General features: G+C 42.6%; 1 protein-coding gene across 1 annotated transcript in view; it reads right to left on the reverse strand.

Annotated features, from left to right (window-relative positions):
- The window catches only part of POLR1A (RNA polymerase I subunit A), a 148,009-nt gene that overhangs the window by 60,816 nt on the left and 66,842 nt on the right, over positions 1 to 20,351 (reverse strand). The window contains exons 23-25 of the mRNA XM_089692295.1: positions 5,724 to 5,945; positions 3,724 to 3,938; positions 959 to 1,126 (exon numbers count right to left, since the gene is read on the reverse strand). Of these exons, the coding sequence (XP_089548421.1) occupies positions 959 to 1,126; positions 3,724 to 3,938; positions 5,724 to 5,945 (605 nt within the window). The remainder of the gene's footprint in view (positions 1 to 958; positions 1,127 to 3,723; positions 3,939 to 5,723; positions 5,946 to 20,351) is intronic.

The raw sequence follows: 20,351 nt of genomic DNA on the forward strand, positions 1-20,351 counted from the left end.
TGTCTAAATTGTCCTAGTTTCATCCCTGGCCATGCGGGATCTCCTGCATGGTAGGGGTTGGGGAAAGACCTGGCAACCTACAATGTAAAAAACAATTGCTAAGAGAATTCATGGAAATAGTCACTTACGAGTGACAATCCATGCAATCGCCAAGGGTCGGATACAACTGAAGGGATAGATATATATATATTTATATATATATACACACACACACACATACACACACACACAAACATACACGCACATTATATATATATATATAAATATATATATATATATATATATATATAAATATATATATATATATATATATATATATATATATATATATATATATATATATATATATATATATATATATATATATATATATATGCACATGGTGTATGCTCTACTAAATGTAACGCTCACCATACACAATACAATCTGACTGTACAGTCTTGGTACATTTTACTTTAGATTTACCAAACTATACAACATGAGGACCTACTTGAACTATCAAATTATCTGTATCCAATTAGGCACGCCCTTGAACCTTAGTTGCTGATAGGAGATTTGTATTGTCAGATTGTAAGGTGTGTGAGAGCTGCAAGGTCAAGCCAGCAGCAGATGATAAAAGCAAATGTAAAGGTGGGAGAGCTAGTTCCAATGGAGCCAGAAGGAGAGCACAGTCAGATGACTGAAGTGCGGTAGCCAGCTCTACTCCAATCACACAGTAACCCTAAGAGGTCACTGCTGGATTCACATTTTAGGACTGGGCTGTAAAAAGCAGGCCATACGAAGCCAGGTATATAGGAGGGCAGATGTCACTTATAGTCTCCTTTATAATTTGTCCCCACTGTGTAATGGGGCATCATGAAAGCGAATCATGGGGGTATGCATGGGGGGAAAGAAACAAAAAAAAACAAAACAAAACACACTACAGATGACAAATGGCGGCTTTAACTACATCACTTACCTGGGAATACCCAATGTGACATTCATTTCTCCTCTGCCGGCAAAGTGGAAAGTGTTCAGTGTCATTTGTGTAGATGGCTCCCCAATGCTCTGAGCTGCCAGAAGCCCCACGGCCTCCCCGGGGTCACACAGTGCTCTTTGCCACTTTAGCTGCAGCAGTGTCTTCAGTCTGCAATCACAAAAATAGAATTTTTATAAATCACCAGAAAATCATTTCCTTGACTCCCATTGTGGAACACAGAGACGTCTTTATCTTCGAGTCGTACTGGCTGTCTATAGGAGGATTGGACACTGGCGAAAAAATAAAAAACAAACCTGTAGACCAGCCTGGATAATTACCCTCTTACTACCAGCGTGCCTCAATTTTGCAGCATAGCTGTACCCAGAGCATGATCAAAAACAGAGGGATGGGACTTGTTTCCCTCTAAAAGAAAAGGATTTTATGGGAGAGTACAAACATCCTATTTTCTTTCTTATTCATTGAGGGACACAGGAAGTCTTTAACCTTTGGAATGTAAAAACGAAGTCCTAATGAGGGGTGAGCAGCACAGCAAACAATCCCTAATGAAAGCAAAAGAAAAAACTTGGGACTGCCTACAACTCAAAGAGGTACAGTACCTGAAGTACCTTACGTCTGAAGCTGGCATCAGATGTGGCTGAAATACCTACCAGGTAGAACTTAAAGAAACTGAACAAAAGACCAGGTGACAGCCTTCAAAATCTTGGAAACAGTTGCTTGATGCCTAGATGCTCAAGGAGCATTCAGAGATCTAACAGAGTGCACCTTGACAGGAAAGGGTGGAACCCAACCTATGAGACCACTGGATGATGGTCTGCCTAAGCTCCTGCGAATGAGAAGCCAGTGTAACCTTTCAGGGTCCATTCAGGACGACAAGAAAAAAAAAAGAATTATCAGCCTTCCTGAAGAAGCCGTGGCTGAGACTCTTGGCCCAAACCACATCAAGAAATCTTTTATTAAACGGGGATAAAAGAGCAATGTCTTGATTGAGGTGAATGCAGAAACTACCTTAGATGGAAAAAAAAAGGCCTGTGCCTCAACACCACCTTGTCCTTAGGCAAAACAAGGGTTCCCCATAGGATAAGCATGCATAAAGATAGTGTGGGGTACAACTCCTTTTTGAAAAGGGAGAGTGCCAACATCCCTGTATTAGAACATAAAACAAATACGATAATGGAACATAAGGCACTGATAGGCATACAAGATCAAGGTCTGTAAGATTGAATATTTATTATACATCTGTAAAAATTATTTCTAGACCATAAAAATATAGCGAGGCTGGTAAAGTACTGTGCAATGTCAGCGATTACACAAATAATCACTCAATTCTGACTTTATTAGCAAATACAAATAGTTGCGTATGTGGGTTGACCTCAACATGTTTTGCAAACTTCCTCAGGAGCTGAAGTGACTATATAATATACATCACACAGACCAACTGTCTTATCAGCCTTAAAGCGCCCATTGTTTCAAAATCAGGAAAGGATGCATGTGGCCCAGGGAGGGAAGATGTGAACCACGAGGATCTTAAACCAGGCAGGAAAAATACACATTAATGGTGTAGGGTCCTTCATCAGGGGAATTCTCCTGATGCACACCTAGTGTGGAGGACCCATAGTGGTCCTTCCGGGATTAAGGACATTCAGTACAAGGATGCCATCAGAGGAGGTTAATGGTTATTTTTTTTTTCTCCTCTTTTGATGGTGTTTTTACCGCCTCCAGCTGAAAAGGCACCCATACGGGGGTATACATTGCACCTACCGACAAATACATTCAGTGGGTAGCACAGCCCTTTAAAAGTGTCCCAAGTGGTTGTGGAGCAGGGGTATAGATATTTAGGGGTTCAAACAGGCAGTATGTTTCTTCCTTACCATCTGTCAAATGCCTTCTCAGAAGCGATCCACAATGGATTGCTCTTCAGAGGACAATGCTTGTATAAACAAGCCCTAATGGTAGAATGTGTCCAGGAGACACTTGTCCAAGAGGAGCATTCCCCTCACTTTGGAAGATAGCCTCCAACTTCCTGATGTGTTTGAGACAGCAAGTGAATGGGAATTTCCCCACTGGTACACAGACAACAAAACAATAAATAGGCAGGTGTTTCAATGCTGGCCACTGATGACTGATCTATGAAGGTTGAAGTTCTGGGGCCATCATCCTATTAACCGCTTGACTAGTTGGTGTATCACTGACCTGAAATAGGTTCTAAAAACATAACATTTTGTACCTTAATACATTCTATGCACAAAGGTAAAAAAACGCTCAAATACTAGTTTTCCCCTCCCTGTTCCTAAACTCTTTTGATCAAGCGCTGTGCCCAACTGCAGATCTTCTCTCTTCACCTCATGGTCTCACAGCAGACTCTGAGAGCAGCAGGGGGCTATAGGTGCCTACTACTATTAGTCAAAGCCTGTGAGTAAAGAGCAGTCGGTGTGTCTATGGACACACACAGCCCGACTTGAGAGTGTAACTGAACAGGTGCCCCAGCACACAGTTATGGGGGCAATTGTAAGAAGAAAGAGGGGAGAGCACCAGCAGAGGACTCCAGAAGAGTTGGTAAGGGACTGCTGTGTGCAATAGCACTGCTTAGATCAGGTAAGTAATTTTTTTTTTTTATTTTAATGAAGAAAAAAAAAAAAAAGTTGGGCTTTATTGTCACTTCAAACATGCATGTTTACATACTTTATGGTGGTAAATGTGCATCTCAACATCCTGAAGTTTACATTACAACAAAATCCGCTACATACCTATCAGCTGTAATATTGGACTTGCAGTAAGTGTTGCTTTCCTCCGTGTGGACTTGGTGGCTGTACTGATCCACCTTCTCTTGAAATGATTCAGATACAGATCCAAAATACAAATCTGGCCGAAGGACTGACAAGCAAGGATCAGGCAGATGGGCCGCTCGCTTCATGTATTTGTTCTGAGACTTTTTATCCAAGGCGTACCAATTGTCCATCAGCTGGAAAAATAAGGGCATTTTAAAATATAGCTTTTAATAATGTGTACAGTCAATAATAGTATAGTATAGAATGGTCATAGCCCAAAATTTGGTCTCATTCTAAAGTTGGAATTTGTAGGAAGACCAGTGATGAGGTTAACAGTGCACATGGAACAATTCCATTCTCTGTGGAGCATTCATATGTGCAGATGGATATCCTTGCGAGGGATTTCTGTGTTCAAAGAACATTCAATGGATCAATCTCATGTTATCTCAGAAAACATGATATTAAAGAGGATTCCACGGCAGCTTTTGTTGATCTTTTACTAAGTGCCAGTAAGTAACTCAGATTGGATGGGTGTGCAGAAAAAAATGCCGCAACTTGACAAGTTTTGCCCAGGGCGGCTTCCTCAGGGGGCATGGTTGGGGTGGTGGAGGGGAGTAGTCTTCTGTATCTGGTCCTAAGGCCAGTCATTCCAATAACATGATTATTCACAAACCTTTGTACAAATGAACAGCCAACCAAAGTATCTCAATAACAGCTTTTTAATGCTTTTCTGTGTCCACAACTAGCAAACAACTGCAAAAAACCCTTTGTTAGAGGAAAAAAACAAAACAAAAAAAAAAAAAAACACACCCAAAAACACACAAAAGTATTTTTATCATTACAGATTGAATTCCTGAAATGTTTATACATCTATATATTTATAAACAAACATACACACGCGCAGTATACCACATAAACTATATATACAAGGGATCTCCAAACTTTATATACAAAGGGCCCATTTATGGTCCTTCAGACTTGAGGGGGGCCGGACTATGGGCAGTGGGAGTAGAAATTGTCTTGGTGACAGTGAGGGTAAACAGTGTATTGTTGGTGCCCGTGGGAGCAAGAGGGCCCCACCGTTGGTGCCCCTGGGAGCAAGAGGGCCCCACCGTTGGCGCCCGCGGGAGCAAGAGCGCCCCACCGTTGGCGCCCGCGGGAGCAAGAGCGCCCCACCGTTGGCGCCCGCGGGAGCAAGAGCGCCCCACCGTTGGCGCCCGCGGGAGCAAGAGCGCCCCACCGTTGGCGCCCGCGGGAGCAAGAGCGCCCCATCGTTGGCGCCCGCGGGAGCAAGAGCGCCCCATCGTTGGCGCCCGCGGGAGCAAGAGCGCCCCATCGTTGGCGCCCGCGGGAGCAAGAGCGCCCCATCGTTGGCGCCCGCGGGAGCAAGAGCGCCCCATCGTTGGCGCCCGCGGGAGCAAGAGGGCCCCATTGGAAGTACCACCAGGTGCATTGTCAAGTCCTGTTCAACTGCAGCAACTGTGAGCCTCTCAGGGTTTGACAGGCAGCTGGGCTGGATGGCACACCGGTGCCTTCTACTCGCAACTAAATACCAAAAGTTCCATGTACTGAGCTAAATGCCCAGATTTCATGGGTTTTTAAAAGTTATCTCGAGAACGACGAACATCCAGCCCGGATTCTGAACCCTCAATATTGTAACAAGGAACACTCTCCTCCTTGCCTCCAAAAGAAGACTTGAAAAAAAAATATGAAGAAAAATATTACCCTAAACATAGAACGTTTTTTGATGTCTGCAATGCAAATACTAAAAACATTAAGGAAAGGCTCATCATGCAGTAACCCTGCCAGCCCATTATAAATAGTTTTTCACAATTCTGTCTATCACTGGATGCAAACTTAAAATCTGATTGTTTGTTATAAAAAATAAAAAAATGAAATACTTTGCCATTTGCAGTGCCTTATTACCAAGGCCAGAAGTCTACAAGTCTCTCACCGCCAGAAGTCTACAAGTCTCTCACCTGCTTGGCAGCCAGCTCCCTGCCGTTGTCATACTGCTCAGCCCCACACAGGGCCCTGGCAGCAGCCATCTTCTTCTGGGAGTACAACAAGAAAGCTCCCAGCCTCTGATATGGTGCAGGGTGCTTGACTTTCCATTTCCTGATGGAGTGGCTTTGTTGGCCAGCTTGCTCAGAGTCCATCCTTGACAAGACCTCATCCAAACTCTTGGACTGTTTTATAACCTGAAGAAGAGAAAAAAAAAGAAAAAAAAGACTTCAAGGATCTCAAGTCCACATAAAAAAGGCTGCTGCTTGGTGTCATTATCCTCTAAACAAGCCATGCTTCCTTATATTGTATAGTGCGGTACTGCCATGAAAATCCACAGACAGGGCATAAGAAGTGAATGTTGGGGCTCATGTACACTGCAGCTGATAAACTGACGTTTAGGAGATGTTCAGCGCTTTTTTCAGCAGCCCCTGAACTCACCCTAATGTTTTCCTATGTGGCCATGTACACATCTTCATTTACAGTCGTTTACAGGCAGTTGAGTTTACAGTCGTTTTTTGAACGCAGAAAAAAAAAAAAAAAGTTTTCTGCGTTCAGCAGTCGATTTTATCAGCGTTTCAAACCCAAAACGCTGTAAACGCGGCTAATCGCGTTTAATAAGCGCTTGAATTTTTTATTTTTTTTAACTCTTCCAGTTCCTGATGCTGGCCAGAACTTTTTTTCATCATGAAAAATGCATGCAAAGCATTTTCAAGGTACTCAGATGGACAAAACACTGAACACAGGATGTTCCTACCAAGCATGTCACACATTGTAATGAACAATTCACACCTCAGACCTCTCCCACCCTTGGAAACAAAAGATTTGTTAATGACCATTCACACCTCAAATTCCTCCTGAAGACCCCCTGTCAGGTGGCCTTAATGACTCCCTTCACCAGACACCTTTCCCACCCTTGGAAACAAAAGAAATGTTAATGAGCAACACACACCTAGCTAATCTCAACACATACTGCTGCCTCTGCTTCTACTCTCTTTATTTATCTGAAACAGTCTGAAATAGTTAATAATTTACCACTTTTCAGTGCATTCTGGGCATTTGGGAGATTCTCCTGTGCTTATCTTTAAAAAACCCTTCTAAAACGCAAATGCACATAAACGCGGTATGCAAATGCGGCTAAACAGAAGTTTTTTAACCTACGTTTTCCAGCAGTCAGTTTCTATCGTTCAGAAGTGTCCCGTGTACATGGAGCCTTAGATTTCTAATACTTCAGAGGTAGGACAGGTTCATGTAATCAGGAAGAATGCTCACAATTTTATCAAACACATCTCAGTCATGATAGGAGATTCATTAAAAAAAATTAAATAGAAAAAAAAATAAAATACACTACAAAGCAGAAAACGCTTATACGTTTTTAAATTGCTTTAACTAATTTTTTTTTTCCCTTATGGCAAAGCTAGAGGGGGAGATTTGCTACAACTGGAGCACTTAATCTGGTGCAGCGGTGCATGGCAACCAATCAGCTTCTAACTTCAGCTTGTACAATTAAGCTTTGACAATAAGGCTACGTTCACACTAGCGTTGTCAGCAGACAGGCGTTTGGGAAGCGTTTTTACCGCTTTCCAAACACCTCTGAAAATTCTGCACATTGCAGCACATAGTGCTGTTCACACAGAAGCGTTAGAGTTGCGTCGCAGCAAAACGGACACCTCTGGTCGAGTCAGGAGGAGTTGAAGCTTCCTATTCAAGTCTACGCCTGGCCAGCGTTTGCGGAGCGTTAACACCATTCAAACTTCATTATAGGCGTTTGTGGGTCGTTTTTAACGCTTGGCAAACGCCTACGAACCTCCGCTAAACCGTGCATACAGCGTTTTTGGAGCGTTTGCGGAGCGTTAAAAACACTTCACAAACACCGGACCAACGCCTGTCAAACGCTATAGGGGCGTTTGGCAAGAGTTGGAAAAAAAGTCAAGTGTGAACGAGCGCTAAAACCTGGAAGCTGATTGGTTTCTATGCACAGCTGCACCTGATTTTGCACTCTCCAGGTTTAGTAAATAACCCCCATAGTCACACAACCCCAGCCTCAGGGTTGCCATGAGAGTTCGTTAACTGAACCATCCAGATGTACCAAACTGCAAGCCATGGAAGGAAAAAAAAAATGTTCAAAATGTTAGCAAGTGTGTTTTCCAGATTCAGATCAAGACTGCCAGTCCCAATGCGATATGCCTTCTGAACATGCATCAGGCTGCCAGCTCCGGAAAAGCGACTGAGAATTTTCCGAATGTACAGAAGCTGACTGCAGGTCTTGGAGGGTTTGCTGTGGGATAAACACCAGTGTATCTGGGCTCTGGGACTGCACAGTGAATCACTATCTATCTTATTTACTCATAGCACATACACCAAGTTTAATAAAATGGCGAGTTCAAAAAGAAACCCCTACCTAGAGAAACATGCAGGCTGTCATTCAGGGGTGGACTGACAACTCTCGGGGCCCCCGGGCAATAAGGGATCATGGGGCCCCTGTGTCCTTGCCCACACTCAAACCACACCTAAAAAAGTCTATAAAAAAGGTACCAGGGGCATCTCATGGGGCCCTCTACTGGCCCCGGGCCCTCGGGCAGAGCCCGAATGCTCGAATGGTCAGTCCGCCCCTGCTGTCATTCCATCTGGCAAATGCTTATTGCCTAGCTCCCTGGCTTTATTACAAGTATGTTAAGGAGGACTTCTGCTCTGTACACCTGTTTTGGTTTAGTGGTTTAAGAAATTTAAAGTGTCCCTGAACCCAGAACCCTGCATTCACTATATATATCTTGTCTCCCACACTACATAGAACATGGAAATGCAATTATTTTAGTAAATATAACAACTAAATACCTATTCTCATCAGCAGTATATAGCAGACTTGTGCCTTTTATCAGTGTCTGGTTGAGCATTAATCTTGCAAGAGGAGTTTTCATTCTCCTCTGAGGCTGCATGACCTCTGACCCTCTGTCTGGACAGCGCTGATTAGCCCTGTGCCGATCACATGCACTACAATACACATCAAACTGAGCATGTGCAGAGTGCCTCCTAGGCCTCTGTCCTATCAGCAGATGGATTGGGAACTGTGGAAGAAGGGGAGGATCAGAGAAGACCGGATCAAACAGCCTTTTTACATAACGCAGAAGATTAGCCAGTTAGGTTCCACAGTGAGTATAACAAGCATGCTTTACTGCATATACAGACTGATTTTACTGTTGTGGTTTAACACGAAGGCTTGACAGCATAAAAGCCAAATAACTGGTAATTATAGAGGAATGCCAGCAATGGAAGCTCTCCGTTAGGTCAGGAAACGTTTACTTTATTAACAGTACCAAGCCTCAGGTCTGTGCCTAGACTAATATCATAATGAAATACAAGTATTTCAGGAAAGCATACTTTTTCTTTTAGTATTCATAGCCATCATTTAGATCAAACTTGTCCAACCCGCGGCCCAAGACGGCTATGAATGCAGCCCAACAAAAAATCATAAACTTACTTAAAAAATGTTGATTTAAAAAAAAAAATTTTTTTTGTAAAAATTCCTTAACACAGGCGAACAAAGAAAAATGTGACAGTGTCTCTTAACTGGACTTTTATAGGTTTTATCCTCTCAAAGAAACATCTCCCAGTTGTCACAATCACGCCTTATTCATGGCATCAGTTTTCAGAAGCACCTATATTTGTGAGCAACTATTTTCAAGGATGAAGCACACGAAGGGCAAAATTAGAACCAAAATACCTGATGAGCACCTTAAATATTTCATTGAGAATTGCTACTATGGAACCAGCTATTGATGCATTAGTTTATCAAAAGTCAAATATCGCACTTGTTTTCTGATGCTCGCATCTACTTTTATAATAAAAAAAAATTACAAACTTTTCTTACTCAGATAGGTACCCATAATTGGTTGTTAACTTGTGATCTGACCGACTTTGTATGCTCATCAGCTATCCTTATTGTAAGTGTATTTCATATGTGGCCCACGACAATTCCTCTTCTTCCAATGTGGCCCAGGAAAGTCAAAAGGTTGGACACCCCCCCCCCCCCAAAAAAAAATCACAGCTACACCATGAATACATTAAGACATCTTCTACATTTTTAGAGAACAGCCAATATGGGAGTAAAACACCCAATACACACACACACACGTAATGGGCATCTCCAAAAAATGAGTTGAAACAAGTACAAGAAAGGTTTTTGTCTTCTAATTGAATTGTAAAGCACTTGTAAATTACCCCATCCCTGCTAGGCTACATAGCGGAAATATTTGGAATCCAAATATTGGGTGTCACTGCTCCACCACCTTCATCCTGGTATTTGGACTACTGTGGCTACTGAATCACCTTCAGAGCTCTCTTTGGACTACTCTGCCTCACTGCTCCACATTCAGTCTGGTCTTTGGACCACTAGAACATCACCAAACTGGGGGGCCACCACCCTGGAAAATATTTTGTATCTCCATGCCTCCTGCAGCCTATCAACGTGTAGAGCAGGTACAAAGAAAAAAGGTACAGAAGGCAAAAAGCTCTCAGATTCATTTTAGCAACTAACTAAAATGACCGATAACATTTTTTATGCAAGACCTAAAAAAAAAAAAAAATTTGTGGACTAAAGAGGAAAAAAAAAAAAAGAAAAAAAAAAAAAAAGGATTTTGGTCCACAGAAGGGCTGTTCATTCGAAGATATTATTATTATTATTATACAGGACTTAAATAGCGCCAACAGTTTGCTCAGCGCTTTACATTATGATAGGGACAGTTCAGGATGTGTGACCCTAAGAAATACATATCTATAGGCTAATAAAGCTACATAAACAGTACATATTTTATTATCGGTTCATGGATGGGGCTGTTCATCATAGCTACCATTTCTTTCTGCCTTCTAGAGACAATCCTACATTCTGAGAATTCATCCCTGATAATTATTATTATTATACTGTATTTATAATAATTGATAATGAACCTCACAGTTTATCTGAAGTCAGAAACAAAATGCAATTTTTAAAAAGGCATTGGTTTTGTTTTATTAGAAACTTTCATCATGTAACTTTTTAGTTAAAATGTAGTTTTATTACCTAAACAGAAGCATTAAACAATCTTGACTGGCTTGTAGCATAGAAATCATTATCATGAACAAAATTCTAAATAAACAGAAAGATAGGAAATTCCTTTCTTCGGGAATTTCGGAAATTCTTCTCACCGCTGTTGCCAATCACATGACTTATGCTGCTTGTTTGATCTCTGCTGAAGTGGCTTTGGGTGACATTCAGGCACAGCTAATCATTCAGCAGAGACCACAAGACCAACACCGGGGCACTAGTCACATGACCAGCACAAGAGAAGAATTCATATTATTTCAAGACAATAGTCACATGCTTTTTGAAACATTTAGCAAAAAGTGGAATTTCCGGAATTAATTGTTAGTAAAGGGCAATAAAGCTCTGAATTGCTCAAGGCCACGCTGGCAAAGCCTTGCTATATAGAAAACGGGAAAAAACCTGTGCTGCACCCCAGACAATACAATATGTGAATAAATGTGTGAAAAAAATATATATACTCTGAAACAATAGTGAAACAATTAGTGAACTGCTGCTACTCTTTCCCTGAACACTAGAAAATACAAAACATATTAAAAAAGGAGTGTACTGTACACTAAATAATCATGAACAATATCAATCAAATGAATGTGGCTATATAAAACATGTGCATAAATGAATCAATTCCAGCGGTGTGAGACCACGGGTCTGTTTTCCCAGAGGACGCCATTTTCAGAGAAACGAGCGTCGGGTGGAGCTTTCTGTGACGTCACCTCGTTCCAGCTGGTGGTCTGACACTGCGGGAATTTTGAATGTTTACACGTCCTTTATGCACCTTATCTATGCAAGTGCAACACTTTAATAAATTCTTTGCTGGTTTATCAGGTTGCACTGTGAGGTTTTCTTCTTCTGTTTTAAACAGAAACATGATGTGCAGAGCTGTCTGATGTGATGGATTTGTTCAAGTGAACCTGCAGTTGTCCATTCATCTTTTATTCGTCTCCTTGATACGGCTAACTAGGGTGACAGTGTGGGATCTCAACATCATCTGCTCATTTGATCTCTTTATTGGAGATCAAAGTCTCTGGTAAAAGGCTGATTTTTTTCTTTTGTGTCAAGCATTTGTGGACACCTATGCACTTCACGTTGGAGGATTTCTTTAGCACACAGCACTGTGTTATTGGATTTTGGGACTTTTAATTATTTAAGATATGAATGTGGACTTATATCATTTCAATTCATTTATGCACTTTTAAGCCTTGCTATATTCAAGTCCCGCATGGCATTCAGAAGAAAATCTATACAGTGGGGCAAAAAAGTATTTAGTCAGCCACCAATTGTGCAAGTTCTCCCACTTACAAAGATGAGAGAGGCCTGTAATTGGCATCATAGGTAGACCTCAACTATGAGAGACAAAATGAGAAAAAAAATCCAGACAATCACATTGGCTGATTTGGAAAGAATTTATTTGCAAATTATGGTGGAAAATAAGTATTTGGTCACCTACAAACAAGCAAGATTTCTGGTTCTCACAGACCTGTACCTTCTTCTTTAAGAGGCTCCTCTGTCCTGCACTCATTACCTGTATCAATGGCACCTGTTTGAACTTGTTATCAGTATAAAAGACACCTGTCCACAACCTCAAACAGTCACACTCCAAACTCCACTATGGTGAAGACCAAAGAGCTGTCGAAGGACACCAGAAACAAAATTGTAGACCTGTACCAGGCTGGGAAGACTGAATCTGCAATAGGCAAGCAGCTTGGTGTGAACAAATCAACTGTGGGAGCAATAATTAGAAAATGGAAGACATACAAGACCACTGATAATCTCCCTCGATCTGGGGCTCCACGCAAGATCTCACCCCGTGGGGTCAAAATGATCACAAGAACGGTGAGCAAAAATCGCAGGACCACACGGGGGGACCCGTGAATGTGAATGACCTGCAGAGAGCTGGGACCAATGTAACAAAGGCTACCATCAGCAACACACTACGCCGCCAGGGACTCAGATCCTGCATTTGGATGATCCAGAAGAGGATTGGGAGAATGTCATATGGTCAGATGAAAACAAAATAGAACTGTTTGGTAGAAACACAACTCATCGTGTTTGGAGGAGATAGAATGCTGAGTTGCATCCAAAGCACACCATACCTACTGTGAAGCTTGGGGGTGGCAACATCATGCTTTGGGGCTGTTTCTCCGCAAAGGGACCAGGACGACTGCTCCATGTACAGGACAGAATGAATGGGGCCATGTATCATGAGATTTTGAGTGCAAACCTCCTTCCATCAGCAAGGGCATTGAAGATGAAACATGGCTTGGTCTTCCAACATGACAATGATCCCAAACATACCGCCCGGGCAACGAAGGAGTGGCTTCGTAAGAAGCATTTCAAGGTCCTGGAGTGGCGTAGCCAGTCTCCAGATCTCAACCCCATAGAAAACCTTTGGAGGGAGTTGAAAGTCCGTGTTGCCCAGCGACAGCCCCAAAACATCACTGCTCTAGAGGAGATCTGCATGGAGGAATGGGCCAATATACCAGCAACAGTGTGTGCCAACCTTGTGAAGACTTACAGGAAACGTTTGACCTCTGTCATTGCCAACAAAGGATATATAAGTATTGAGATGAACTTTTGATATTGACCAAATACTTATTTTCCACCATAATTTGCAAATAAATTCTTTCCAAATCAGCCAATGTGATTGTCTGGATTTTTTTTCTCATTTTGTCTCTCATAGTTGAGGTCTACCTATGATGCCAATTACAGGCCTCTCTCATCTTTGTAAGTGGGAGAACTTGCACAATTGGTGGCTGACTAAATACTTTTTTGCCCCACTGTACCTGGCTTCAAAAGTTGCAGGGCAAAGACTTCTACATTGGTCACGTTAATATAGCAAACATTGTAATCTCCAACTGGAACAGACTTTGGCCTCAGCTAGTCAATGCATTGCCTCTATCAATGTACACCGTATGGCACATAGTACATAAAGTGCTTTTCTATAGATTACATGTCTATGGCAACCCAAACCAATCACACACCCCCAGCGAATGCATACTTACCATTCCCTAAACTCCTATAGATTTTAACTGTGCTAAAATGAATTCTCCTTCTTCAAAAGTCATTCATCATACTGGGTGAGGAAAGGTTAAGGGTTCATCCACACAGAGCGCTTGACTGCGCGTCTTGTTCAGATCAATGTTTCCTGGACACAGGGGGACACATGTGCATCCTCATGCCGGAAGTCCACAGAAGTTTACTGGGACACACGGCTGCACGGAAAGAGCTGTTGTGGCTCAATGTGACATGCAGGGACGGGGGCGGGTCCTTGCACTGATCCTGTGTGTGTTCAGGGACCTGCACCCACAGGCAAATGCATGTCATATTGGGACACAGCAGCTCCGTCTATAAAGCCGCATGTCCCAACTGACTTTTATGGACTGCCAGCATGGGGATGCATGAAACACCTGTGCCACATCCCCATGCCGGGAAAACACAGACCTGCATGGGGCAGTAAAGTACCCCATGAATGGACCCTAAAATCGACTAGTAAATGTCTGAACTGGTCTTTTTCTGTAGACAAAATTATTTGTTAAAGTGTTACTAAACCCAGGACCCTACATCCACTGTATCTGGTCTCCCCAGACCCTGCATTCACTATATCCGGTCTCCCCAGACCCTGCATCCACTATATCTGGTCTCCCCAGACCCTGCATCCACTATATCTGGTCTCCCCAGACCCTGCATCCACTATATCTGGTCTCCCCAGACCCTGCATCCACTATATCTGGTCTCCCCGGACCCTGCATCCACTATATCTGGTCTCCCCAGACCCTGCATCCACTATATCTGGTCTCCCCGGACCCTGCATCCACTATATCTGGTCTCCCCAGACCCTGCATCCACTATATATGGTCTCCCACAGTACACACAACATGGAAATGCAATTATTTTAGTAAATATAAACTGCTAAATACCTTTTCTCATCAGCAGTTGGAGCAGTCTTGTGACTTCTATCAGTGTCCTGCTGAGCACTTGTTAAAGCTTGTAGGAGGAGTTTTCATTCTCCTCTGACTTTCCTATGAGGCTGCTTGACCCCTGACCCTCTGTCTAGACAGCGTTTATTGGCCTGTGCAGATTACATGCACCCTTCCCAAAGAAGAAAAAAAAACTCTAGCAATACACACCAGAGCATGTGACTCCTAGAGCTCTGTACTATCAACAGATGGATTGGGGACAGTAGAGGAAGGGGAGGATCAGCGAAGACATGATCAAACAGCCTTTTTACAAAATGAGGATTAACCCCTTAGGTTCCACAGTGAGTATAACAAGCATGCTTTACTGCAGATACAGACAGATTTTACTGTTGTGGGTTTAGTAACACTTTAACTCATTTTGTATCTCACAGATGATTTCATAAAGGAGACCTGTCAGGATGAAGTATGGGAGCTGCAGCTGCCTACTTGCTTTTTAAAGAGCAAGCTCCATGGCTGTGATCTTCACTCTTGCTTCACTTCCATATTTAAAGCCAGAATTTATGGCAAATCACTGAGCCAAAGCCTGCAGCATGGACTACCATTAGACGCCTTGGAGAAGACCTAAACCATGCCAGCCTTGGGTGGGCAACAAGAGTAGGAGTATATTTTTTTTAATGTGAACCTAAATTCTGCTTTTCTACTGAAAGACAACCGACGGGAAGGTTGGTGTTCATTAAAGAATCAGCAAGGTTGTTCTCTAATGTAAACCTGTGCTTTGCCCACACGTCAAACCAACATAGAATCTGTATTAGTAAGCACATGATTACTGCTCCAGGTCTGCCAAAAATCTTCTCTAAATTCCGTATCTGCATAGGGCTAAACACATCTCTTATGTTACTGATAAGAAAAAAAATGATGCGGGAAAAAGAAAGAAATTGTTCTGACCTATAGTACTTTTAGGGTTCACCTATGTTCTGTCTTTTATGGGATAGATGGGAAAGGACGTTAGTGATGCTTTATAATCATTATTAGGTTGGTTTTAACCCGACCTGGGCAAACCGCGGACCCTGGGCCACATTTGGCCAGCGATGCCTGCCCTTTTAACAAGCTTCTTTGAATCGGTCAGCTTCCTCACTGCATTTACCAGCCTGCTGTCCACCAATATTGTAACCAGCAGATCAGTAGAGGACATTTCTTCACCACTACTTTTCAGTAGAGGACATTTCTTCACCACTACTTTTCAGTAGAGGACATTTCTTCGCCACTACTTTACTGAAAAGTAGTGGTGAAGAAATGTCCTCTACTGAAAAGCAGTGGTGAAGAAATGTCCTCTGCTGAAAAACAGTGGCGAAGAAATGTCCTCTACTGAAAAGTAGTGGTGAAGAAATGTCTTCTACTGAAAAGTAGTGGCGAAGAAATGTCCTCTACTGAAAAGTAGTGGCGAAGAAATGTCCTCTACTGAAAAACAGTGGCGAAGAAATGTCCTCTGCTGAAAAACAGTGGCGAAGAAATGTCCTCTGCTGAAAAACAGTGGCGAAGAAATGTCCTCTGCTGAAAAGCAGTGGCGAAGAAATGTCCTCTGCTGAAAAGCAGTGGCGAAGAAATGTCCTCTGCTGAAAAGCAGTGGCGAAGAAATGTCCTCTGCTGAAAAGCAGTGGCGAAGAAATGTCCTCTACTGAAAAGCAGTGGTGAAGAAATGTCCTCTACTGAAAAGTAGTGGTGAAGAAATGTCCTCTGCTGAAAAGTAGTGGTGAAGAAATGTCCTCTACTGAAAAGCAGTGGTGAAGAAATGTCCTCTACTGAAAAGTAGTGGTGAAGAAATGTCCTCTGCTGAAAAGTAGTGGTGAAGAAACATCCTCTACTGAAAAACAGTGGCGAAGAAATGTCCTCTACTGAAAAGCAGTGGCGAAGAAATGTCCTCTGCTGAAAAGCAGTGGTGAAGAAATGTCCTCTGCTGAAAAGCAGTGGTGAAGAAATGTCCTCTACTGAAGAGGACATTTCTTCACCACTACTTTTCAGTAGAGGACATTTCTTCACCACTACTTTTCAGTAGAGGACATTTCTTCACCAATACTTTTCAGTAGAGGACATTTCTTCACTACTACTTTTCAGTAGAGGACATTTCTTCACTACTACTTTTCAGTAGAGGACATTTCTTCACTACTTTTTTCAGTAGAGGATATTTCTTCACCACTACTTTTCAAAATTGTGAGTGTGCACACTATTGTATGAGCAGTTGTACCTATTATTCCTAGTGCCAGGTACTGGTTTTCTATATGTTTACGACATACAGACCTTCCCATTCCAATGTTGTTCACCTAAGACTGCTACTGTAGTATAAATCATAAAAAAAAATTTCTACGCACAAAAACTTTGCTTCAGCCCTCCACAGCAGTCCCAGTTTCTCATGTGGCCCCCTTTGGAAAATGTATTGCCCACCTCTGACTTAAACCATGTTTGGCTAATATACCAAGGACTATACATACCTTGCAGCACTAGGGTCCTCGGCTCGACGCCCAACCAGGACACTACCTGCATGGAGTAAATTGTAGGCGCCTTGAATGTAGAGACTGATGTGAATGCACAATATGTAAAAGTGCTGCGTATATGGTCGGCACTATACAAACACCTGTATTAAACAACTCGCACTGCCATTATCCAGCTCTGTGATCCAATGCTTAATTAAATAAACCATACATAGGTGATTGAACCAATCTTTGTTAAAGCGGAGTTCCAGCCATTTTTGTGTTTATTAAAAGTCAGCAACTACAAAACTGTAGCTGCTGACTTTTAATAAACACACACTTACCTGTCCCAGGTTCCAGCAATGTTCAAACCCGCACCATCCCTTTTCTCCACAGCGCCGGAATCTCAACTGTGGGCACCAGGTTGTGGCAGCTTTCGGCTTCACAGCCGGGTGCCCAATGCGCAAGTCGTGCCGTGCCTCCTGATTGGTCCGGCAGTCTTCTGGGACCTGTGAAGGTTCCCAGGAGACTGTGGGAGAAAGGAGGGGGCTGAACGTCTGGCTCACTTTGCTACGGCGAACTAGCCGGAAGTGGGAGTGGGTACTTGTCAAAACCAGGTACCCGCTCCCTCCTCCCCACCAAAAGGGGCCAAATATGGCAGTGGAGGAGGAAAGAGGAAAACAAGTGGAGCTTCCACTTTTGGGTGGAACTCCGCTTTAATGTCCTTCATTTCAAAGACTTTACTTGTCATTAGAGAGCTCAGGCCTAATGATGCATCCTACATACACTACATTGCGGGAGACAGCAGGCAGCGTTTATGCGAAATCCCACATTCAGAAGTACTTTTTTTTTTTGTTCTTAGCATTCCAGCCCCATACAAGACAGGTGGGGCCATGTAGTAAATGTAAGAGCAGGCATTGCTATACAAACTGTTAGCTTTTCTTAAAATTAGTACTAAAGCCTGGAAATAACAATAACATGCAGCAACATGTTAAGCCGCCCAATTTATTTGGAATGGTTTGTCAACCATGTGCACCTTTTCCTCCATTGCAGTGCCCCGCAATGTTTACATCTACAAACTGAGGTGAGTTATCAGAGTTGGGGTACCATTCAAAATGAAAATCAGCACGCTGCACATAAGTCCATTTGTTATGGTCATGTGACTAAGCCCTTAAAATATGCTTTCATTCGTTGTTCTAGTACAGCAATGGGCAAACTACGGCCCGCGGGCCGTATACAGCCCGGCGGACCTTTTAATCCGGCCCGCGGAGCTAGGCTCCTCTCACAGTCCGCCCTGAAGACCGGTGTAGCATGAAAATCTGTCTCCTATGAGGATCTGTCCCCCTCGACGTATCTGCGCATGTGCCGGAGATCGCCGATCGGCTGCTAATGCCTGAAACTGGCACATGCGCAGATACGTCGAGGGGGACAGATCCTCATAGGAGACAGATTTTCATGCTACACCGGAACGGCACGGGAATACGGCGAGAGGAACGCGCAGAGCAAAGGTAAGTGAATTGACACAGGGGGGACTTAATATGGGGGATGAATTAATATGGGGAATGAATTACTATATGGGGGATGAATTACTATATGGGGGATGAATTACTATGGGGGATGAATTACTATATGGGGGATGAATTACTATATGGGGGATGAATTACTATATGGGGGATGAATTACTATGTGGGGGATGAATTACTATATGGGGGATGAATTACTATATGGGGGATGAATTACTATATGGGGGATGAATTACTAAATGGGGGATGAATTACTAAATGGGGGATGAATTACTAAATGGGGGATGAATTACTATGGGGGATGAATTACTATATGGGGGATGAATTACTATATGGGGGATGAATTACTATATGGGGGATGAATTACTATATGGGGGATGAATTACTATATGGGGGATGAATTACTAAATGGGGGATGAATTACTATATGGGGGATGAATTACTATGGGGGATGAATTACTATATGGGGGATGAATTACTATATGGGGGATGAATTACTATATGGGGGATGAATTACTATGGGGGATTAATTACTATATGGGGGATTAATTACTATGCTTACTATGGGGGAATATTACTATACTTACTATGGATGACACATACACATCATTCATCTACTCTTGGTCCGGCCCCCGGGTCCAATATATGAACCCATTGCGGCCCTCAAGTCAAAAAGTTTGCCCACCCCTGTTCTAGTAAGTGCATTATGAAATTCCTTGCACTTCTTTTATAGAAAAAAAAATAAGGACAAAATAAAATTTGCACTTTTGAGAAGATAAACTATTTATTTAAACACATTGCAACACACCCACCACCCATTTGGTTTCCATGGACCAAATGCATGTAATCTTGGTGCCAGAGGATGTCATGTTTGTGCCCTGTACTACAAGTACTGATATGTAAGCTGTGTCTTAGCTAAGGTGTGTTTGTGTGTGTGTACTTTGGCATGATTGCCTTGGGTGTCAATGAACCATATCCTGGCACTGCCTAGGACTTGAAAGTTGTTAGAATTCACATTGATTTTTAGTCACTCTGTGTGAAACAACCCCCCCCCCCGGATCAGTAACACCATAGAGATAACATAACTGGAGATAAAGACACACATGAACATGGCATTAATTATTAACATGACATCGACCCCAAAGGCGTGCATCTTACACATGATTACGGCGGAAACATAACAAATGATCACAAAGTATTGATTATGTTCAGCAGTAAGTAGAGCCAAGGTCTGACATTTAGATTTAATGCCCTCCCTGTATTACTTTTGTACAAGAATAAAAGGTCATCATGCTCCCTCTCCCTGACACATCAGAAAGCCTTGCTAAATGGGAGATTTACTATGGTAAAAAGTGGAAAGTTGTCTTTCACTTCACTTTCAAATATTTTATCTGTTTAAAAACAGCAGAAACTACAGATTCAGACTCCACCTGACCATTTACACCCGACTGCCTTCCAATCCACCTAGACAAAAGGGGGACAGATCCCTTTCCATTTTTTTATTTTTAACACACCAGACCAGATTGGAGGTAGACAGGTGTAAATGGACACAAGTCCGTTTACACCTGCTGGTCCATAGGGGTGGATGGACTGTCCAATCAGGATTGCATAAACAACTGAC

Source organism: Staurois parvus, unplaced genomic scaffold, assembly GCF_062004578.1.
Source record: "Staurois parvus isolate SC_StPar_1 unplaced genomic scaffold, SC_StPar_1.0 ptg000581l, whole genome shotgun sequence".
Classification (NCBI taxonomy): Eukaryota; Metazoa; Chordata; class Amphibia; order Anura; family Ranidae; genus Staurois; species Staurois parvus.